The 19,881-nt window shown below is 40.9% G+C and overlaps 1 protein-coding gene across 3 annotated transcripts in view; it reads right to left on the bottom strand.

The window, feature by feature from the left end:
- PHACTR2 (phosphatase and actin regulator 2) overlaps positions 1 to 19,881 on the bottom strand; it is a 144,727-nt gene that overhangs the window by 44,151 nt on the left and 80,695 nt on the right. For all 3 annotated transcript variants that reach the window (XM_052784577.1, XM_052784579.1, XM_052784578.1), the window contains exon 2: positions 8,741 to 8,908. In XM_052784577.1, the coding sequence (XP_052640537.1) occupies positions 8,741 to 8,908 (168 nt within the window). The remainder of the gene's footprint in view (positions 1 to 8,740; positions 8,909 to 19,881) is intronic.

The raw sequence follows: 19,881 nt of genomic DNA, 5'->3' as shown, positions 1-19,881 counted from the left end.
CCCCATCAATGTCTCTCTCTAGTTTTCAGGATGATTTTTCAGTTCTACAACACTGAATTAACAACTCTATCAAATTAATTATCATGGAAAATGTCAATTGCCATTAAACAACATTAACTCCTTACACTTTTATTGGAAGACCTCAAAGCATTTTATTAATGTTACATAGGTTTCATAACATCCCTTAGCCATATCTATCTCCATTTCACAGATTAGAAAATTTATGAACAGATAAGAAGCTTAAGCCCCAATCCTTCATCATCTAAAATGCTAGCTATGAGTGGTGTTTTTATTTAAACCGATCAAGCTCAGTTAATTCAGCTTGAAAAGATAATTTATTTAAAATATTATTTGGCCCATGGAAAGAACATTAGAAATCATGCTAGTATTCACTATGAGTATCATAATTTTAATTCCTACAAAGAAAAAGGCAGAATTTTAATCTAAATCAAAGTGACCAAAAATATGTCCCCTTGTATAAAAGGAATGAGTAGCCTGTCTACTTCTGAACCTATACTGGGTGCTATTTAGCAAGGGTGGACTCATCATTACAATTTATTGCTTATTACAGACTTTGGACTATACAATACATTTCACATTTACACAGTCAAGTATTTTGATTATCACAGCCCAATTGTACTGAGCTTTAAGGGTCTCAAACCACTCAGTTGAGCTAATCACATTTGACTACTGTTATATTTCAGTAAACTCTCTTAAAATAAGAGAGTTACAAAGTCAAGCATTCAGAAGTCAGGAAGTGTTTGAATGAAGGTTGATGGGTGTGCAGATGGTACACATTTTATTTGCTTGTTATATATTTTACCTTTGCCATCCCTGCCTCATTTAGGATACAGACTGCACTGTGTTCAATGAATGGTTTCTTTGCCTAAATTTTTAACCCTACCTTCCACTCTATGGCCCAGACCTCATCTAAGGAACAATCTAAACCTTAATTTGAACAGAAAACTCCTAGTTTTCCCAAATGTCACCCCAACAACTGAGTGAACAAAAGACAGCATGTTCTTCTCCTCGATGCCCACGTGAGATGCAAAGGTGTTATCATCACTGTATAGATAGGCAACTTACGGCATAGAAAGATAAAGTCATATTATCTGACATTTGTTAAGTGTTTTATTTGATGTACCCTTTCAGGTGTAATTTCCCACACTAAAATTGTGATAAATAAAACAAACAAACAACCCAAAGCATAGGAATTCTAGTTGAATTGCCTACTTACGGTTCAAAATAGCTAATCAACAGAAGTGAAGCTATGAGTATTGGCCATCTGCTGCTGAGCTAATGGCATAGACAACTGTAGAAACAGTTATCATCTACCTGAACCACCTGGGATAGGTATCACTATTTGTCACCTTAGAAATAGTTCAGTCTCCTGAGTTCAGCACAGGGAAAGGACCGCAATTTGGTGCTTCCACCATTGTCCTGCTTGGCATGCTCCCTCCTCTCATGACCTCTGTCATGCCTTCATCATCTGGGTCTTTCTCCTTCACTTGAAGAAGTTCAAACTTCTTATCTTTGGCTTCCAGACTTACCTCTCTTCTCTTCCTTCTTATTCTAGTAGAACTTGCCACAATACGCTACCCATTTGCTTCTCCCATAAGTGCACCTTTGTCTCTCTATTCCTGCTGATCATCGTTTTGGCAATCTCTGATCTTACAAGTTGTTACCTATTCCTCACTCAGGAGTAGATGACTAGTACTATCCTGGAACACATATATGATAAATACTGTTAGCTGTACCACCATCGTGTGGACATTCTTAAGCTGAGTGACCAGTTGATGTTATTACTACAAGTCTTTTCTGTCATATGTGTATATAATAATGCGTGTGTATATATATATCTGTCAATAAATATATCTTAACATATGTCTGTGATATATATGATATATAGATATATATGTCTGTATACAAAAGTGTGAATATATATAACATTTCAACATTAACAGCAACATATTGTTCATAACATTAAGCAATAATAAAACGGAAATAACAGTTTCTCCACCTGTATACATGGATGTATTGAGATCGATTACACAAACAAGTCAGTCCTGACTGTGAGTAGAATTGGTTATCAGTCACTGCCAGCTGAGGAAGTCTGAGGTGAGGCGGGCTCCACTCTCAGACATCATGCTCCAGCAGACTCAAAAAAATCCCATGTCAAAATCTTTCCTCTGCTGCAGTCAAAAGCAAAGCTTGCCCTGACTTCAGGTGTAACTGTCAGAAAGCATGACTTTATCACACTGTATGCAGCCCTCATTTACTTGAGTAAATCTTACTCGTCCAAGGGATCCCACAAACATCTGCATTTTTAGCCCAATACAAATAACAGTATCACTAACCATAAGAACAGTTTACCTCAAAAAGCAGTTACCATCATTTCCATCCCTCCCTCCCTACCCCTGCAAAAGAGACTGCTTAGTGATATTCAGCAGCTACAAACCTCAGGCAGTCTTAAAACCCATTCTCTGACTCAGAGTGCTGTGAGATTCTGGATATTCTCCAGTCTTTAGTTTTGCTCTTCCAAGAGAAGCTTGAGAGAATTCCGATTTTTAATTTTTCTCTGACCTAGTAAGAGCTAAAATTGCCTTCTGCTCCCTGTCTGCATATACTCTTGCAGTGGAGCTTTGAAGTGGCATCTGCTTCGTGCCAAGATACAAACTGCTGTCTTCTTTTCCTTCACAGCAAAACATTGTGGAGGGAAGAAACCCTTGAGATGATGCCATTTTCTGTTTGGTTTTACTTAATTTTGAAAGCCCTCTATGCAGAAAGTATACAATCAGTGCCCAGAGAACAGATTTTCTGAGATACAGCATGGAAAATATGTTGCTAAAGGAAAAAATGCCAACCATCATTCCCACATCGGCACAAATACTTCCACATCTAGTCCTCCATCTTTTTTTGATGTTTGTGGTATTTGCTGTTTATGAACATCTTTTAGTTGCTAGCATAAGACAGTCATGTGAGATTTTGTGAAAACGCTGCATGGTACATGCCCTGGCAAGGCTGTAGCAAGAACCTATTTCCAAAAGCCTATTGAAAATCCAGAGAAAGCAACAAGAATTCTTTCCAATAGCCCACATTCTGTCTCAGAAGAAACTCTTTCTTCAGGGGCATACAGATTATCAAGTTGTAGCCCTGTTACAAGAATAGGCAGTAAATGTGACTATCATTGTACTGTCTCCCATGATCTCAGGCCAGGAAATGGGCTTCCTGCATCCAAGATGCATGCACGCATACATACATACACAGTCCCTGTTCTGTACTGTAAGTACATCTCTGATTGAGTGGTCCGAGGAAGAGGATTTCCTGTAGGATTTTTATTTTGTATGGATGTTTTCCCATTTCTTTCTCGAGTTAGATAAGCAAGTTTCTTCTCCTGCATCAGTTAGCATGCAACAAGGGGCAACGTGCCAATTAAATGCATCTTCTCAGTCCCCGTTGGTCCTGGGTCTGTTTCCTCAAGAAATACAGGGATAATTATTTTTTTATCCCCCGCCCCCCTGCCAAACTACCATCTGAGGCAGGATGAATGCCATCCAAACTACTTTTCATTTCAAATTCCAGCCTCACATGAAGCACATACACAAACGTAAGTGATTCCATACCTTACATACATAGTTGAAAAGCAAATTAGTATCTCTCTCTAACTCTGGGGCTTCCTGACAGGGAAATAGTCCTCAAGCATGTAAAGATATGTTTTCACTGCAAGCTAACCTGATTTGCACTGAAAAGCTATAGCTTATTCATGGTGCAGCGGGGGCTGGCACCCTGTCTGTTTCTGGGATTTCTGGAGACACAAGCCTTACCCTTAGTGCTGCAGAACAGTACGATTTATCCCTATTATTATCTATATGGAAATACATGGGGAGGTCATCTGCACCACTGCTTGAGACAGAGGAGGAACTGCAGGAGGGCACTGAAAGTCAACACATAAATGACTTACTCTGGTCCACTCCTATAAGCACTACCAGTACTACTCTGCTGGCGTAGGTCAAAAAGTACAGCCAGGCTTGGGAGAAAACATTTATCTTGTATGTAGATAGGATGGTAAACATCAGTAACACCTAAGCAAGACTATAAACTGTATTTGCCTTGAAGGGGTACGCCAAATCTTCACTCTGTGGACATTAGTCAATACTTAGATACATTCTTTCTCAACATAAAAGCTCTGGGAACTGTTCTTGTGCCACTTTCATATAGCCAAATGCCTGAATTTGTAGGTTACATCTTAGAGCACCACAAGGGGTTGTCCTGGTTTCAGCTGGGATAGAGTTAATTGTCTTCCTAGTAGCTGGTACAGTGCTACGTTTTTGAGCTAGGTATGAGAAGAATGTTGATAACACACTGATGTTTTCAGTTGTTGCTAAGTAATGTTTAGTCTGAAGTCGAGTATTTTTCAGCTTCTGATGCCCAGCCAGCAAGAAGGCTGGAGGGGCACAAGAAGTTGGCACAGGACACAGCCAGGGCAGCTGACCCAAAGTGGCCAAAGGAATATTCAATACCATGTGACATCCCATCTAGTATATAAGCTGGGGGGAGTGGGGACAGGGGGATCGCCACTCGGGGATTAACTGGGCGTCGATCAGCAGGTGGTGAGCAATTACACTGTGCATCATTTGTATATTCCAATCCTTTTATCATTACTGCTGTCACTTTATTAGTGTTATCATTATTAGTTTCCTCTTTTTATATTCTGTTAAACCGTTCTTATCTCAACCCACAAGTTTTACTTCTTTTCCCGATTTTCTCCCCCATCCCACTGGGTGTGGGGGGGAAGTGAATGAGCGGCTGCATGGTGCTTAGTTGCTGGCTGGGGTTAAACCACGATAGGGTAAAACTCTCATATGAAGTTTAGGGGGAAAATAATTTGTGAACCTTTCATTTGTTTTTAGACCTCTTACAACTGATATTGTCCAGATTTACTTTCTTTTCATCTCCCCAGCTTAGAGAGCCAGTCTTGCTATTTTTGAGGTGAAAGTCAAGATTTTCAGATATTACATAACTCCTAGTGTTTCACTTTAAGTAAAAAAAAAGAGCACTAAATATTGTGATGGTTGACAAAATGCATGTAAACTGGGACATACGAATACAGGTTGATATATTGAATGTACAAAATAATACAAAAGTTTTGAAAACGTGAAATTAATTCCCTATGTCACTACTTCTGTACAATTCCACCTAAATAAATGAAATTTTACAGTGTAGCAGGATGGATAAGCAGAACCTTATTAAAAATAGAGCATATGTACTCTTCAGAGAAAAAAAAAAATCAATCATCTACTGAATAATAAAAAAATATCAGAAGTTCCCAAACCTCCTCTATAACGTCTTAAGTTCTGTTCACCAAGACACGCATTAAATTTTGCATATTTACTTTTCACAAACTATATAGGCAATGAAATACTGTAGTTTATATAATTCAGAGCATTAGAATGATGTTGTGTTTTATTAGCTGTTTTACATTATGTTATTAAATACAATAGCAGTCTTTACTGTATAAAAGGCTGGTATGTACTACATGGCTATCCAGCAGGATGCTAGCTAAACAATGAAGTAAAAAATGAACGGTTTTTCAGGATAATTTAAAAGTCTATATAGAAGATGGTACTTCTACATACACAACATACATTAAGAGCTTAGTGAATCAATTGCATTAGTTGCTTTTTTGCCATAAAGGACTATTAAATACAGAGTTTTGTGACTGGACTTAGAGCAGGGACTTCAGTTAGTCAACTAAGTGTTATCTCCTCCTGCATTGAGCTTTTCCCATCCGCTATACCATTTACAGAGATACTTCATTGTGCAGATAATTAACTTCCACTCTTCAATACATACTTATATATAACCATGTATTCAGTTGACCAGAAGAGCTCCCACTTACATGATCTATCGACTCTAGTCATCTTTCACCATCATCTCTGTTCTTCTGCCAATTTGTAGTGCAAATTCTCCTAATTTTTATGGATTTCTGTTTGCACACCAGTGCTCTCCATTTTCAAGACAAGACTGATCACAAAATAAAGCTTTAACTTTGAAAAAAAGACAAGGAGGTCTATTTAGTTTCCAAACCTGAAAGGCAGTGCTGCAAAACCACAGCTGAAATGAAAAAAATCAGGTTGTCTGAATTTTAAGAAGTCATCCAAAAGAGCGGCTGTTTTTCCTCTCTGCTTCAGCGTGCTTTATTGATAGTCATCACAATGCTACAACACAAATCCAAGTGGTAACCTTTGCAGAAGAGTAAAAACTACTTCTTGTTATGTTTTGCTGGATTTGTTTTTAGCTGCATCAGGTTTGTGATCTGTTCATCACAAAACTAGTGCCAGTATGCAGGAGGCAGTGGAATTAAACAGACACAGCTGAGAGAACTGGGAAGAAAAATTATCACTTGAAAATTAGTTTTGAGGTAGCTAAGATGGACACTGCTTCCCAATAATTACCTCTTTCTTAAGAGTAATAAATACAGCTATGCATTGGGAGCACACAGTGGCAAAATCAGACTCAATGTAAAATGTTTCACATACTCTGCTGTAATGTTAATAGTACCTTAGCTCTGATGGTCTAGGTATATAAATGCAGCAAGGTTCAGTGATAGAAATAACAACCCTTATCACCAACTAGTGTAGCTGTATGGCACCTGAAAAAGGTATTTTGTGACTCAAAGTTAGTCCATTTGTATCTATAGCATAATTTTAAAGCTTGATTTTCATTACAGTTCTGAGATTATTTAGTGTTTTCTTGTCCATTACATCTACTGTTAGGCATCTCCATTTTTCAGGTGCTCACCTTGAGATAAATTGTCCTGAATAACTCCATCTGAAGTCAGTGCCAATGGGAACCGTGGGTTCTCCACACCCCTGAAAGGACTTGAGGGACCACAGCATCATAAACAAGACAGGCAAATTAAGCACAAGCAAGTAACTAAGGAGGCACTTTTTGAAATGTTGACCTTAATTTCTTTGTGCGAAATTTCCTCCTTTCGTAAAAAAAATATGAACACATGCTTTGCCTTGGTATTATAAGAATTGATGTGTCATGCTTGTAAGACTGGATTGAGGTTCTCTAAAGAAAGACAGTACAACATAAGAAATACTGTATTTAACATTAATTTACCACATATTAATTTATAAAAAATAACTGCAGAATGACACATGCCTTGTTATTTAATGGCATAACAATTTAACACATGCTAATATGTTGTGACAGTTTGGGGAACCTGTATACACAGCTTATGAATGGTGATTATTCTGAAGAATTCACTGCATATAAAAATCACATACCTGTCCAACAGTAGCTGCAGAACATTCAGGAGACAGTAACTAGAAATAACTTTGCTCTAGCAATATGATAAAAGTACTGGGGAAGCTGAAGGAAACTGGAAGCAACGAAGGAGGTATCAGACTGAGAGGATTTTTTTGATTGCAGCAGTGGAAGAAATTGTGGGGGGTTTGTTGCAGGCTACCCAGGAAATTTAAAAAAAAAAAAAAAAAGAAAAAGAAGAGAGAGACTGAGAGAAGGATTTGAAGATCTCAAAAAGATTGTCCAAAACTTCAGTTGGTATCTGGAGTGATGAAGACACTGGAGAAGATGACTTCTTTTTGCCTTTTGTGTTAGTAAAGCATGTTTTAGAAGTTACACTGCAAAACCATAGAGTTCCTCACTGTAATTGTCAGGGGTTGCTATGGGTTTAAAATGTCAAGCAGTGTACTCCTAAGAGTTCAGGAGAGCCTACTGAGGACACTTTAGGAGATTAGTATTGGTTTTATCACCCAGAGCCATGGAAGACAGTGGACAGAGGGCTTGCACTGTGGTAATGAATCTGAAGAGCTCATAGATGCTCGTTGGCCTCTTGAGTAGACTCAAGTTTAAAAAAGTACAACATCAAATGCCTGAATCCCAAAACAAAAGTTTGGGATTTTTCTGGAGAAAGCTTGGCCAGAGCTGCGACACACACACACACACATATATGCAGGGTGGTACTCAGTTTCCTAAACATGGGTGTCTACAGCCACTTGAGATGCCCCAGGGTTTTGGAGATGTCTGCACGGGGATGGTAAATATGATGCAGAACCTTCTCGGAGAGCAGCCAGGACACACCAGAGCATCTCAGGTGGCACCAAGCAACTGTGTTTAGCTAACTGAATCCCAGCCCTCAACATTCCTCTTTTTCAGAAGGAATAGAATTAAATCACAGCATTTTATTTCAGACCATTCTTCAAGCCTTGCCAATAGCGGAGTGAAGGGGCAGAGCAGTCTGCGTGAAGGCAGTGGTCACAAAGGTGATCCTCGTTCTTCTGCTTGGCATGGCCACGTCTGCTCCTCCCCTCTGAAGAGACCAAAGTTCTGTCCCCACGAAGGCAAGGCTTGTTTCATAATCAAAGTGACCGACATATTAGGAGGACATAGAGACATTTCCAACATATTTGACGGTATGTAATATAGAGCCTAGTGTTTCTTAGTTAAAAAAAAAGAGTACTGTCAACATCAAAAGAATATCATATCTAATGTATAGTAAACAAACTGTGTATTTTTGGTGATAGGTTCAGGACAGAAGCTGAACAAGATTAGGTTTTTCCTTGCCAAGGATCAAACTGTTTTTCTGTATGTCAAATACTGTGCCTAAAAAATCCCTGTCATCTAACAAGCTCCAAGAGCTTTTCAAATATTACACTGCAAACCATCATGGTGTTTTCTACTATTTGCCACCAAAGGGCCACAGACATACCTGCTGAGGTTTCTCTGAATTTGTCGCTAGTCTTCTTCTTCCGCCATTTCCAAGGTTTAAATATTTTGCCAATGGTGGAGAGTTTGCCCTTCCTCTTGAAGGGGGGAGTTTGGGATCCTGGGGCTGGTCCATCCGAGTTAGCGATCGAAGCCTTATCCAAACCATCAACTGTATAAAAAAGAAAAGTAAAGGTAACTGAAGGATGGAAAACAAAATGGTACCCGACAGCTGAACTCCTCTACTATCAGATTGCAACAGGCTGTGCGTGGGTCCACGTGTTCTCTGTTCCAGAAGGCAGTCAAGGGGCATTTGATTGCAGCCCAAGGTCACAAGCCAGTCCCCACCCCAGCTAGCCCTGGGCTTTACTGCTGCTCAGCACCTCAACTGCAGCAGACCAGAACTTGCTTCTCATGACACGCATCTGGCACATCTGCACAGTTCTGCAATTCTCCATCACTACTGGAGAATTTCTTTCAACATATATTTGGGTGACTTTTTCCCCTATCCTTGGTAAAGCTGAATAACTAGCTGTCATCATATAGAAAACAAAACCCTTGCAATGTAAAAACATAAACTATTTCTTTTGAGTGAAATGAATCCTTTCTTAAACGAGCTCTAAATATAACTGTTCTGGCAGTGGAATGGAAAGAGGTCTGTTTGATATCCTTGGTAATTAGTCATTCACAGTGCTGCCTGCCATGAGTCAGGCTTCTTATTAACAAAACGTATTTAACAATAAGCTTTTGAGCCATAGCCAAAATTTAAAGAAGGATTACTTTTCTGCAAAAACATATTGAGTGATATGAAAGCCAATATTTATCATCAATGGCTGTAACATTGAGTTTTGTGAACTAAATTAAGACTTACTCCACAACATGCCATAGCATACAGTTAAAATAAATTTCCCAGAAATTTCCCTGAGAAGTCTACTATTACTTATTTCTATTTAAGAACTGAGGTTTCTTAGAGCCTTCCATTTGTGGTCCTGCAAACACTTCAAATGCGCTTAATTTTATTCATGTGAGCAGCTTCACTGAAGTAACTGCGATTACTTACGTACATAAAATTAATCACAAGCTTAAATGTTTGCGGCATACGGGCTCTGTAATTGCTTTCATTCATCTAAACATCCTAATTATAAACAATTTGGAACAGAGCTGATGCCACTCTGAACAGTAATAATGATAATCATAGATCATTAAATCAGAAAGTGCTATTCAAAGAAGGAAATATCACTGTCCCCATTTTACAGATGGAAAATATGAGGTACAGAATTGTTAAGTGCTTAATTTTATGTTTGCCAAATGGCTTCTTGAATCCTGGTCCTGTGTCCTAGCTGCTAAAAAGATACATATTCAGACACATAACATCGTGGTGCAATCTTACTATTCTGTTTCTCAAACAAATGGCATTTAATGAGTCCTGTATTCATCCTACACTTTAGATTGATCCAGGATGCTAAAAAAAAATAAAAAAATCTTTTCTGTGAGAAAGCTGATGTAATGCAAACAGAGTCCAAGAAACTTTACTTCCAATGTTTTGAAATAAAGTACTGGGAAAAAAGATCCATTGTATAACTTCATTGAAGTCTATGAAGTTAAGTTTGCCGACGACACCAAGCTGTGTAGTGCAGTCGACACACTGGAGGGAAAGGATGCCATCCAGAGGGACCTGGACAGGCTTGAGAGGTGGGCCCATATGAACTTCATGAAGTTGAACAAGGCCAAGTGCAAGGTCCTGCCCATGGGTCAGGGCAATCCCAAGCACAAATACAGGCTGGGTGATGAGTGGATTGAGTGCAGCCCTGAGGAGAAGGACTTGGGGGTGTTAGTGGATGAGAAGTTCAACATGACCCAGCAACGTGCATCTGCAGCCCAGAAAGCCAACCGTGTTCTGCGATGCATCAAAAGAAGCGTGACCAGCAGGTCGAGGGAGGTGATTCTGCCCCTCTACTCTGCTCTCATAAGACCCCACCTGGAGTACTGTATTCAGCTCTGGGGACCCCAACATAAGAAGGTCATGGACCTGCTCGAGCAGGTCCAGAGGAGGGCCACGAAGACGGTAAGAGGGCTGGAGCACCTCTCCTATGAAGAGTTGGGGTTGTTCAGCCTGGAGAAGAGAAGGCTCTGGGGAGACCTTATAGCAGCCTTCCAGTACCTAAAGGGGGCCTACAAGAAATCTGGAAAGGGACTTTTTACAAGGGCGTGTAGTGATGGGACAAGGGATAATGGCTTTAAACTGAAAGAGGGTAGATTTACATTAGATGCAAGGAAGAAGTTCTTTACTGTGAGGGTGGTGAGGCACTGGAACAGGTTGCCCACAGAGGCTGTGGATGTCCCATCCCTGGCAGTGTTCAAGGCCAGGCTGGATGGGGCTCTGAGCAACCTGGTCTAGTGAAAGTGCCCCTGCCCATGGCAGGGTGTTTGGAACTAGACGATCGTTAAAGTCCCTTCCAACCCAAACTATTCTATGATTCTAAAACCAGAGACAGATTTGTATGAAAATGATAGCATTTAAATCAATAAATCTGAATGAGTTATGCCATAAAATGTCATAAATTCTGTACTGTCAGAGAGATGGAACAGAGAGATGGAAAACATCTCCAGGATAAATTACTATTATTCAGATGCATTGGAATTTAAAGCTTTTAAGTGTTTTCCTTGGGTATTTTCTGGTCTGTAACACAGAGATAAGATGGAAGAAAGGCATGCAAATGGCCTTTAAATGTAAAAAGCCTAGATTTTGGTAAGGACTCGGCTATGTCTACCCCTTGCATGAGTACAAAACCTCAGCTTCCTCACTTGTGCACCCTAGGGTACAGGGTGATCTTTAGGGAGGTTTAAGCTGAGACTCCCTTAAAATGAACCAGCTGCCACCCTACAGACCCTGAGAAGCCAGGTGAGAGCTGGGGATGAGAAGACCACCAAAGGCAGTGAGCAGCTCTGCAGAAAGAGAGAGGCATGGGACAGCAGAAGGACCCCTTCGGGGGTGCCTTGCCTGGAATTAGGGATTGCACTTTTGTCTAGGCTTACAGACACTACCTATGGAGTGCAATCTGCTATGGAATACAGAAGTGTCTAATGGAAACTGTGGATCTAGGGGAGAGTATATTTACTTGAAGGGTAGTTACAAAGATAAGAGAGCTAAATTTATCTTGGCAATTCCAGTTGATATAAGAAGGGGCAAGGGCCACAGCTTATGGCTGGGAAGAGTGAGGCGAGATGTAAGGAAAACACTTCCAGAAGGTGGGTGGTGCAGCACTGGAGCAGGTCCTGGGAGGTTTTGGTGGCTCAGCCAGGCAAGCCAGGGCTGACCTCACCTACTGTTGGTAATAGTCCTACTCTGAGTGAGGGACTGGGCTGAGTGACCTCCCGAGGACCCTCCCAGTCAAGATTCCCATGGTGCTAAGGGATGTGGAAAGACACAGTTGCTCTGTGAAATCTGAGCTAGTAAATCCAAAGAATCAGAAGTGAAGTGCTGAAGAAAAGACACTAGGATCTATTGGCTGAAGAGTTTTGTCCTGGGACAGGAGCCAAGCATTACCTCACTGGCGGAGGCAGTCCATCAGCTCATTAGAGTGAAAGGCTATCCGCCCCTTGGAGGCAGTGGGACAAAACCCATGTTCTCATCCCAGACGGCTTAGAAAGGCTGGGTTATTGATGTGAAGAGCCTGCACCATGGTGATAGACAGCATGGTCTTTATAAACACTAGAACACAGATCTTTTCAAATCCTCCTGAGTTGCAGATACCAGCCTACTGCAGGCAACCACTTTCACAAAAGCCTCATCTAGATTTTTTCCTCCTGTGCCTACCAGCATGAATGGAGGAGGATTATGGCCAATAGCTCCCCACAGAGAAACATGGATTTGCATCAGTCCCTGCTCTGCCCTCTGCTGAAAATATTTAACTCTGAAATAATGATATTCATCCTAGCTGCTTCAAATGAGCTAACATATGAAAAAAGGAATCCAGTTAGCGGTGAATAATTCTATTTGTGAAGACTGCAACTTTTGAAAACAGGACTCAACATTAATTCCTTCTGACAATAAAAGATGAGGAGCCGATTTATTAAATGAGTTCAACAAGTGCTCATAATTGGGAATTTACTAAACCATTGACCTTGTACCTGTTCCTTCATTTGAAAAAAAGGACCCAAATATGTATCTGGAAAGGAGCAATAAGCATGGCCAAACACCATAGATTCATTTAAAAAATAATCTAAGATAAAGTAACATTTCTGGGGAAAAGGATTTATTTATATTCAAAAGCAATCATAAGGTAGCACATTTTGCCAATTAATAAACTGCCTAGAAAAAAAAAACAATTTCAGCAATGACGTTCCAGAGCATTTCTGGAAAGATCTGTTCAAAAGCTATTACTCCTCATCTTTGCAACACGCAGCAGGAAATTGATGTTTAAGATTTACACTATTTGCTTTATAGGTCATGTACTATTTAAGAATAAAGTACTGTATTTTTCACCTCAGAGAGCTTATGTACCTTCTATTAATCATTATAAATGTTAACCATATTCACTGAGATGAAAAGAAACATCTAAGCTTTCCAAGATTAGAGGAGCTTGGTCACTTGTGTTATTCTTTTATTTGTACATTGTCTTGAAGTCCTGCCTTCTTCCCACCATCTTCAAAAAGCCAGTGAGTCACTTCATTGCCTTCAATAAATATCATTAATAAGTTTGACATTAGGACTTTTGACTATACTACCTGCACAGTTTATGTTATTATATTCCAGTCCTTTGCCCTAGGTGTAGATTTTACATCTGAAGGGTAAAAAGTGTACATAAGAAGGATAAGAAGTGAGTATATGAACCATGCATTTTGATGTCATGTGAAGAGGAGATCTTGTAAAAGACTAACAGCAACACTAACTGAGACACTGTGAAGCCAAATCGTGCTGGCACAGGCCATGAGCTACATGACGGATACAAAAAAGACAGCCTCTCCTCGAGCTTGTGGGAAGCCAGCAAAGATTAGATCAGCCTATGGATGACCTCGACTTTCCTATGAACACCCAAAGATGGAAATGCCTGAACACATCTTATCCTAGGAAGGCTACTTACAACGAGCAACGCTGATCTCCGTAGCTGCCTAGGAGACATTTTTCTGCTGTGAATAATCTCTAGAGATGTTGTGCAGCTGAAGCAGGCGTGTAAATTCATCACAGTTTTCCCGGGACATGGTACACGTCAGCACTGAGATGTTCATGTCAGCACTGACACACGCTAACACCTTTAGGTAAGAGCTTACAACTAACTTTACAAAAGCAAAATGCCACGAAAAACTATCCATCGGATCATTTCAAGCAAGTCTAATATAAATTCCTCTGAAGTAAAGAGCTGTGATGCTGCTGGTTCCAGGCCTTCCAATCCAGAATGCAGTAAGACCATTTTTTAAAAGCTTTGACTTAAAGAAAATTCATGATCAGAAAAAGAGGGGTACATTTATGCCATAAGTTGTTCTGTATTTTTACTTCTGTATATTTTTACTCTTGGCAGTGAAAGTGGAAAGCCAGCAGAAGAACCTAATCTCACGACTGAATACTAGGAGTAATACAAGATATATGGGGGAAAAACCCACACCGTGATGTCCTTATGCTATTCTTTTTTCTAGTAGAAAAATATTTTAACAGTTAACAGATCAAAATTCCTTGCTTGTAGTTTACTACTAGTAATTTGAGTCACTGATGATAAAAAAAAGGTCAAACCTGAGTAAATAAGTAGCTAGCTACAGTAGGAGTATACTCAAGAGATTTTTCTGTAGAAGAATCCTTTACTGAAACTGAATAGTTTTAAGATTCTTTCTCACGTTTGTCCACATTTACATTTAGTTCCAACGAGAAAGAGTTTATTAGATAGAATTTGTTGTAATCTAGTAGGGAATGTCTTATAAAATTGCTGTTTAATAATTCTTATCTGAATGGTGTTTTAAGTGGAATTTTGTGTTGTGTGGCCAACAACAACACATGATATGAAAAACATGAATCATCTCAATTTAGTCTTTCAGGCACTCCACGCTGATAACAAGTACACTGGAATAAATGCTAATAAGTAAAGTTTAATTAGTTTATTCTTGTCACAAAGACTCTTGAGAGCCTGGAGTAAAAAGCATTTAGGGCTACATCCAAGAAAAGAAATAAGGCAGAATTTAGGTGCGTATGTTAAATGTTGTGCTACTGGGAGCCTGAGAAACTCTGATCAGATTGCTCCCTGACTCTGCAGGTACAGACGCCATAATTCATGACATTAAAACTACCTGAAATCTCTGCTTCTCTGTACGTAAAACAGCATCCCATACTGGAGTTTCACAGCAGACTGGCTTTGGTGATGAAGGCAGCCTGGGAAGTTTCTTCTCTGCACTTCCATCTGCTCATTCCTCACCCTAAAAAAATATGCCATCCCTTCAGTTGCAAAAATACAACTGTTCATTTGGCTTCATCGCAAGTAGATCTCTCACTGACCCAGACCAAAAATGCCTCCCCGCTTCCGCCCTCTTTCCCATTTTAAAAGGTTATTTTTAATCTGGGCCACTTCAGTGATTTAGTCTTCCGCACAATCCTACAAACACTTGAAGTGTCGGGGCTGGGCGAGGAGTGGGCTGTGGCATGGGGCAGGAGCCAGTGACTGGGCTGGACAGGCAACCTAAATCAGCCTCACAGCTGCAGCCAGGATACCAGGACACTCCAGCTACGAACCTGACACCGCTACACAGCCTGGCACATACCACGTGCCGGAACCTGGATGAGTCCACAAAATAAGCGTGCTTTTGCCTAAAGCATTCACAGGGTAGGTGGAAGACTTGGGTTCCTCCCCCTTCCCGAATAAATAGTGTTGAAACCTACTATCCTTCACTTCCCAAAGAAGAACACCCTAACCGGGAGTGGGAGTCCTGGTCCTCTGCAGAAAGCAGTTCTGGGGCCATTCAGCCACGAGTAAGAGATGGAACAGCAAGGGAAATGTGACACCGTACTCAGGTAGCTAAGTTCACTCATTTGCAAAGACATGGGAATTCACATACATCATGGGTGATGCAATGAGTATAGGCCTTCCACAAGAAAAAGAGTCACTGTACTTTAGATGAGAATGTACAATATCACTTGAATCTTTCTGATACTTCAAAAAAAAAGTATTACAGGATTGCAATGCTATTAAACCTTCCGAATGAGTAGTCAGAAGCATTTTTTCTTTCCTCTGTCTCTCTACTCCCCTCACCAGCACTGTTCTCCACAACTGATCTAATCTTGCTGGAGCCCTGGGATATATATTTAAGGGATTCTTTCTCGGGGCTGTTAAGTACAAGATGGTACTAGCAGAGCGGCAAGTTGTCTTCTTTCCCCACCCCTCTGGGTGCTGCACCTTTCACGTTGCAATCCCTTCTTCCACTCACTTGTCTCCCAAGACTCACCCACCTGCACTGCACAGTGGCCAGACAAAGGAAAGCTCTGCCTCCAGCCTCTCCTCTTCTTCACCCCCCTGGGAAACACGATCAAGAGGGGAACAGGCACAGAACCAAGTGCTCCAATGATGTCAAGGTACTAAGGCAGCACTGGCACCCAATGCTTTCACTAGCGTTGGGTATATTGCAGTATTACCATGGTATCACCACATCACCCTTAAAGTGTGTGAGGATAACCTTTTTGTTGGAATATAGGTGACTCAGGATATTGCCACATCTAACCATAAATGAATTGAGAAATGCAACAGAAGATGCAATGGCCTCATTTCAAAGCTACCTTATGTGTGGATTTGGGTCTGAATGATTTCTATGCTTATTAACTACCGGTTAGCTAGTACAGTTATTTTTTCTCTTCCCCTCTCCGCACCCAGCTGCCCCGCAGGGATGTGCTGCAAAAGTCATCTTGGTTTATTGAGACCTCAAAACCTCTTCTGACAGTGTTATGATTTTCTATACAGTCTTGCCAAAGGGCACAGAGTTGGAAGTCATGGATTCTATGCCAGAAAAATCAACATGTTTATGCAGCTGCATATTATCCCCATTTAGTGACAAGAACAATAAGTCATCAACTTGCTATAGAGTGTGGTAAGCTGCTTATTCCTGGAGCTTACTGGAAATATTCAAGACACTGCATGGTAAAATGTTTGACGTGGTGATTAAAAATTAGAAGTCATTCTGACACTATCAATGTTATTTTCAATAAATATCTCAAATTCTGTAATGTTATATCAATCTTTCCTGAGTAGAACCAGATGGAAAGATGGGTCTTTTTTCCTTCTCCCTTTTTATTTTCTGCTTGGAAGGGAAAAAATGCAACTAATCCCCAATGGATAAACTGACAAATGGGAGAGCTATAATCTACCTCCGAGCAGCACAATGAATTGGCATCTGAATGCTTTTGCCTTGCCATACATCTGGAGTTTAACTTTGGGGAAACTCTGTCATGAGCTAATTGACTTGATTGTGTTTTAATTAAATGAAAGGAAAAAGCTGAAGTTCAAATGTAGGCGGCTGAATGGTAGTTTCCATATGGAACTGCCAATATTGCAAAATGTTAATTGGACCTCCTGCTGGCGATGAGCTAAACAGGCTGAGTAGCGGCTACTTCAGAGGGATGCTGGCTGCTGCCTTGCAACAGCCAGAGGGGATCCTCCTGGGATAACCACAGCAGTAATAGATACGACTGCCTGAATGCCTCCAGGTTTTTGCAAGGATACACGCAAGAACGCCTTTCAGGTTGTCAGAGTCACACGTGGACTGGCAGTGCCAAAGTCCAGAAAGGGCTTCAGGAGGCTGAACCCTGTAATTCCCGTCTCACCACAAGGAAAATGTTACCTCGCTGCAGGAAGTCAAACACTGCAAGGGGTGGAAAATTCAGCTTTGTTACATCTGGAGACAAAAGGCCATACTCTGCTCTGCCCCTGTGATCAGTCCCTGCCTAAGCTCTGCAAAAAGCACAGGTGCTGCTACGCAGGTACTTACAAGGAAAGGAGGGGAGCCTACGCTCCCCTGAAAGCGATAGCACAGATGCCCAGGGCTCCACTTTTCAGACAAAAAGCCACGTGGCTCAGAGGGACGCCCAGCCACACTGTTCTCTTCTATAGTGCGCAGAAGAGGAACATGAGCAAAGTCCCAAGCAATGGTGCTGCCTCCCACATGCATTTATTCTAGTTCTCACTCTCTCACCTGTACACCTGGGATTAACTTGCGCAGAGCCTGGAAGAGCTTGTTTAGCTTTCTGTCTCTCAGGTAGGAAGCCCTCATCCTGCAAGGCACTGGTCCCCAGCAAGTGAGGAGGGGACCTTACCTTGGCTTCCTACTACCTTACACAAGAAACAGTAAATAAAACAGTGTTAACTACAGGACTTGAGACGTGCTTGCTGCTTCACTGGGGTAAAGCACAAAGGATCTCTTTGCTTTAGGGTTACCTTAAGTGTTGCTCTTTTTTTTCTGGTCACAATAACCACATCAACTTAAGTGCTGTTGGTTGTTTTGTCGAGTTACAGGCTATCACACTATCACATTATCTACCACTGGTCATCTCTTGCTAATGCAACCCAAATGCTGATAACGCATTTGTAACATGCAGCGTCCAAGTTACTTCACGGTATAGTTTTCACTCCCATTGGGTTAATGCTACAGAAAAAAAGCAAAGTTATGGTTGTAGGGCACTCTGTAGTGATACTGGAAATACCACAGGCAATACAGCTAGTCAGGGCTACCCAGCCTAACCAAATTACACTTCTCATGCAGGAACCTGTGCAGAGCTCGTCTGCTACATTTACACTGCCATGTGAGCTGGGGGGGCTCTACACTGCATTAAGCACTGCAGTTATACTTCTATGATCACACCACCTCTCTTCTCATCTGTTTCTTGTGTCAAAACACACTAGGGGTTTGCTTAAGGTCTGAATAAAAATAAGGACCTGACCTTATGCTTGCAATATGCCCACAAGCATGTGTTTGCAAATTGATTATTTACATTTTAGCATCGTGCAGTCCTTATTAGAACACCTGCATGACTTCCTCCTCCTCTTCAACAAAATGTTTAAATTCCATCCTTTCAGCTTCCTATGAAAGGAAGAAGCGAATGCTTAGCAATCCCATTATACAGGTTTGAAAGTGATCTGGCCAAAAATCTTCTTGATATCTCCTCTCTGAGCTGAGCACAGCTGGCTCCAACCAGAAGAAAAGGGATCATGGGTTTAATGCAGGCTGCTTATTCCTTTTTTCTCAACCCTAATACTTGAGCGAAAAGCAGCAAATAGAAAACTTCCTTTCAGTTACATTTTCCAGATATCTGAAACATCAGGTCAAAGGTCAAATTCTGGATCCAAGCAACTTCTCCACAAAAAGAGGGGAAAAAAAAAAATCCAGGCACAGTAACAGAGATGTGGGAGGACAGAAAAAACAACAACTAAAAGCAGTGTACATAAAAAGAGCAACCAAACTACTTTGAACAGCTGAGGATAGAAGATTAATGCTTCTTGTGTCAGAATATTAAGGGATAAATCTCCTTGGAGTACAATGGTCTACGTTTCTATTTATAGTTTAAAAATCTTTTTGGATAATTTTGTAATTCCACCTAAGAGTAAGCTGCACGTACTCATCTTGTTAAATTCTGTAATGATTTTTTAAAATGTCACATCTGAAAACCAGAACTGCAGAAATGGAAATATCTCCTTACTGACTTTTCTTGGTATAGCCTTAGTATGCAGGAGAAAAATAACTATAATAAGTTTACAACAAATATTTTTAGCTACAGGCAAGCGGTAAAACTTCCCAGCAGATATTGGCTAGAAGTGTGAAAATAAATTGAAGCGAGCATGTGGCCCCTCTCCTGCATGGTAATAAACAGGAATTAAAAGAAAACATATTTGCAGTAATTAATAGGTATGTAATACTGATAATGAGATAAAACCGGGCGAGGCGTGTCACAGGGAAGCCTATGGCCCCATTCCCACTTCTCCAGCTATTGGCAAAGTTACTTTCCATCTGCCCCAAAGGGGCCAGGAGCCCTTGGATGGCCTGTCCTAGCAGCAGCAGCAGCACCCACTGAGGCAAGGCAAGGTAGGGGCTGGTCCCCGGTGCTGGCTCATCCCGACAAGAGAGCCGAGGCGATCAGTATGCCATGTTGCTGCCCTACTGGAACGTCCCATCCCTGGTGTT

The sequence above is a fragment of the Harpia harpyja genome, chromosome 4, assembly GCF_026419915.1.
Source record: "Harpia harpyja isolate bHarHar1 chromosome 4, bHarHar1 primary haplotype, whole genome shotgun sequence".
In the NCBI taxonomy this organism is placed as follows: Eukaryota; Metazoa; Chordata; class Aves; order Accipitriformes; family Accipitridae; genus Harpia; species Harpia harpyja.
The sequence above is the reverse complement of the archived record's forward strand: the minus strand, read 5'-3'. Positions and strand labels throughout refer to the sequence as shown.